The sequence below is a fragment of the Otolemur garnettii genome, unplaced genomic scaffold (assembly GCF_000181295.1).
Source record: "Otolemur garnettii isolate 467f Iridium unplaced genomic scaffold, OtoGar3 scaffold00002, whole genome shotgun sequence".
Classification (NCBI taxonomy): domain Eukaryota; kingdom Metazoa; phylum Chordata; class Mammalia; order Primates; family Galagidae; genus Otolemur; species Otolemur garnettii.
The window spans coordinates 25,814,051-25,818,174 of record NW_003852397.1 but is presented as its reverse complement, the minus strand read 5'-3'; the positions used below and the strand labels follow the sequence as shown (position 1 = coordinate 25,818,174).

At 41.6% G+C, this 4,124-nt stretch overlaps 1 protein-coding gene across 1 annotated transcript in view; it reads right to left on the bottom strand.

Moving 5' to 3' along the window:
* The window catches only part of LOC100957781 (arginase-1-like), a 4,163-nt gene extending 1,892 nt beyond the window's left edge, over positions 1 to 2,271 (bottom strand). Inside the window, exons 1-3 of the mRNA XM_012804687.2 lie at positions 2,232 to 2,271; positions 1,234 to 1,329; positions 549 to 723 (exon numbers count right to left, since the gene is read on the bottom strand). Of these exons, the coding sequence (XP_012660141.1) occupies positions 549 to 723; positions 1,234 to 1,329; positions 2,232 to 2,271 (311 nt within the window). The remainder of the gene's footprint in view (positions 1 to 548; positions 724 to 1,233; positions 1,330 to 2,231) is intronic.
* Positions 2,272 to 4,124: the final 1,853 nt, after the last annotated feature.

Genomic DNA, 4,124 nt, shown 5'->3' with positions numbered 1-4,124 from the left:
CACACACACACACACAGTGGGTAGACAAAGTCATCACCTACAAGGAAAGGTGCCATGAAAGAAATGTACCAAGTTGTCAATTCTGGTTGAAATGGTTGTTAGAGAATTAAAGTTACCTCAGGATTTTGTATTTGTGCACTATTCAAAATTTAATGATCTGATTGTTACTTTGATAATGGAGAACACACATTCCCTAATTGTTGACCTAAAGGAGTCATATGTATTATCAGTGATTAAGTACAATAAGCTACGAATTGCCTTACTACTTATTTATTCAGAAATGTAAGCCTGTTCAGAGTATTTTGAGGAAATGATTTATGTTTCATGTATTTTCTGCTACATCAGATAAAAATAAAGATTTTGTAAAACTCCAAGTAGCGCTAAGTCTATATTCATAATACAGCGGTGGCCCATAAAGTGGCTTTTAAACCACAGAAAACTCGGAATGCGGTACTGGTCAGTGCTCTCCCATCTGTGGTTTCTCTCTTCCCACGATCTTGGTTGTGCGCCCCTGTGCCAGAGCCCCGCGGACAGCCACGCGACAGGACCTGTGGTCTCCGCCCAGCACCAGGCTGACCCTTCCATTCTGCTCGACTTCTGCCGCCTTGCTGGCCAGCTGCTCGCCGGCTCTTCCCACAGACCGTGGATTCTTCACAATTCCAAACGGACTGTCATCTGGGATGTCATCAAAGACCAGGTCCCCATAATCTCTTACATCACACCCTAAAATTGAAATAAGTTTTGAGTTACTAAGTAAATAAGTAGATTGCAAATCAGTCTCCGTAGGGTGATTAACCCCAGACTTTTAAAATGCATTCGAGCGTGCCATTTGCCTGTTTATCTATATGTAGGCATGTGCACATATATACACTATGCAAACACGACGTGCTTTTGTTTTGTCGTTATTATTACATTTCATTTTATTCTCTTTCACAAAGAGGGGTCCTCTTGCTGGTAGTCTGCTTCCTGCAGCCCCTGCCTCCTATTTTCAGTTCCCCCAACCCAGCGCTCACACACGCAGGTCATCTTACTCCACAGTTCGCTGGAAAGACAAAGCGCCCGGGTGAAGATGTTCATCCAGCGCTCCGGCTCTGTCCTCCTGCGCTGCTTCCTCTACAGCCTGCGTCTCTACGGCCCTAGCCAGCGCTGCAATCCGGGTGTGTCACTCCTGACCCCCTCCATTTTCCCAGGGGATAGCCTTCAGCGTGGGGAGGCATCAGGCTTAAAAATTACCTTGTTCTTTAAGTTTCTCCAGCAGACCAGCCTTCCGCAATGCTGCAGGGCCGCCTTCCACCCCGCCTCGTGGCTGAACAGTTACAAAATAAAGAACTTCAGGCGTGTATCATGGCCATCCTCACAGCATGAATCCCTTTTCATTATGTAATCATTTGAATGGTGACTATCATTTTTTGAGCTCCTACAGAGCCAGGATTGACGCTCCAGCTCTCTTGAAATTTGGGGCACCATATTTTGTGATGTAGAACTGACATCTAGCAGGTGCTCAAAAATCCTATTTGATAAAACTCTCTGGCCATTTTCCCTTCTCCTTTTAGAGCTGTGGTTCTCAACCTTCCTAATGCAGTTCCTTTAATACAGTTCCTCATGTTGTGGTGATCCCCAATCATAAAATTATTTTTGTTGCTACTTTGTAACTGTAATTTTGCTACTGTTATGAATTATAATGTAAATATCTGATATGCAGGATGTATTTTCATTGTTACAAAGGGGTCGTGACCCACAGGTTGAAAACTGCTATTTTAGAGGACTAATCTTACAGACCTCCTAGTTTACATTATATCTGCTATGACACAGTCATTAGATTTCCCAGAGTAACTTTTTCTAGCATTATATTTTTGGTTTGATTCGAGTTGCTTATCTGTCCACTTTGGAAACTGCTTTTTCAGCCCCACTGGCTCTCCAAGCTGAGCCCAATTCCTAACCAGCCTCAAGTGTAAGCTCTGCTCTAGAGTGGGGCCTCTGAGGAGGTCTCAGTGCAGATTGGGGAACAGGCTTTGCAATACAACTGTTCTGTCTAGAATCATGCAAGTAGGACCATGTGACCTTAAGCAAATTGCCAAACCTCTCTGAGCCTTGGCTGACTCAACTCTGAGATAAAAAATAATACCCACCCCACTGTTTGCTCACTGTCTTGCAATGAGGCGAGGCAGGGAATGGAGCCCTTTCTCACACTCAGCTCTTTAGTCATCTGCCCTCTAATCCTCTCCTTTTGCCTGACAGACAGGCTTTTACTTCCTTCAGGTGGGAACCCATGCTTACAGGTGGTATATTGGCCATTTTATTCCTTCTGCTTTATGGATTAGTGTAGAGAAACCTCTCTGTCAGTCCTTACAAGCACGAGACAGTACACGTTAGTCTCATGACCAGGTTTAATGGGAGAAGGACTTGGGTGGTGGTGATCACTCCCTTTTGTCAGATTTTGAAATTCTGCCTTTGTTATAACCTGTTCCAGCCAAGGGTATTGTGGATTTTAAAAGAAACACTCTGGGCCGGCAGAATGTCCTTGTATTCTGGGAGAGACCTTTGCAGGATTCCAGGGGAAGAGGCGCAGTATTTACTGACAGTCCAAATGCAGTTGGGGTCTCTCACCCTGGCCTCTCTCAATCGGTTTTGCAATAAGAAGCCAGAGTACACAGCAAGAGTTCAAAATTAGGAGGGTAAAATGCTGCCCAGATCCTGGGAAACCTGGAGAAAGACTCTAATTTTTTTTTTTAAATCAACCTTAAGAAAATCAGGTCAAACACAGTGTCTCATTTGTTTTTGTCCCTTTTTTCCCTCTTTTTTAACACAGACCTACGCTGAAGTCTCAGGTCTTCTGTCGTTTCATCCGTTTATCAGATGAGTGTGGGTAAAAAGGAGCATATATCTAAATGCCACTGGCAGGTGTGGATTCACAGCTGGTGACACTTAGGCAATCTAGAAGCTTCATACATCTATTCACCCTTTTAGAATTGCCAACTTGCAGAAGGATTTTCCTTCCTTCCTTCCTTCTTTCTTTTCCTTCTTCTTTCTTTCTTTCCACCACATATTAAATTTTTCTAGACAATAATTACACAGCTAAACAAATGTGTTTTAAGGCTGTCTCTTGCTCTATAAACACACAGTAACATCCAAAGCAGCAAGAGCAACGAAGCCTGAATGAGTGCTACAATGCAGAAATAGCCCATTTCAATTACAAGAAAAACTCTTTCTCTGACAAACTTCATTCAGTGGGTTCAAATGAAATTGGCTTTGGCTGAGCCCAGGAGCCCAAGAGTAAATGGACTTGTGACTATATATAGTGAATATATACAATGTCAAAAAATGGTGAGAGTGTACATGTGAAACTTTCTAAATGTAGAATATAAATGTCTTAACACAATAACTAAGAAAATGCCATGAAGGCTATGTTAACAAGTTTGATGAAAATATTTCAAATTGTACATAAAACCAGCACACTGTACTCCATGACTGCATTAATGTACACAGCTAGGGTTTAATTTTAAAAAATGGAAAAAAAGAACAGCAAGAAAAGAAAATATACCATACATATATATAGGTTATATATGATTTATTTTTAATAAATTTTTATAATGAATGTCTCCAAAAAAATGGTGAGAGAACGTTGAAATATGGATTTCTAGGCCAGATTATATCAGGAGACTTAACTAATCAGACGTATACAAATTTTCAAGTACAAAAATTTCAAATAAAAGCAAATCTTCTCACTCACCTGTCCCTTTCCAAAGGGAGCACCGATAATGCCTACGGTTTTGGACTTGGAACTCATGCTCTGCACCTGTGCTCTCCAGTAGTCACTAGCCTCTGCAATCCTTAATCATCTGTTTACTTTTATTCTAATAGGGCAGCTGGTCCCACCTACTAAACCAAAGAATGAAAAGTCAACAGTCTTGCCAGTTCTTCATACATGGAATTACCATGATTCCTCTAAGTATGTTTTTACTTCACACCCTTTTAAAAAAATCCAGCCAGATAGCATTAATCTTTCCTTAGACCACTGACAATTACATGTGATTCACAACCATGTAAAAAGTCCTATGAGTCTAGCTGTGCAAACTAAGGGCAGGGCACTTACCTCCCTCAGGGCTCTACACCTTTTTGCAGAA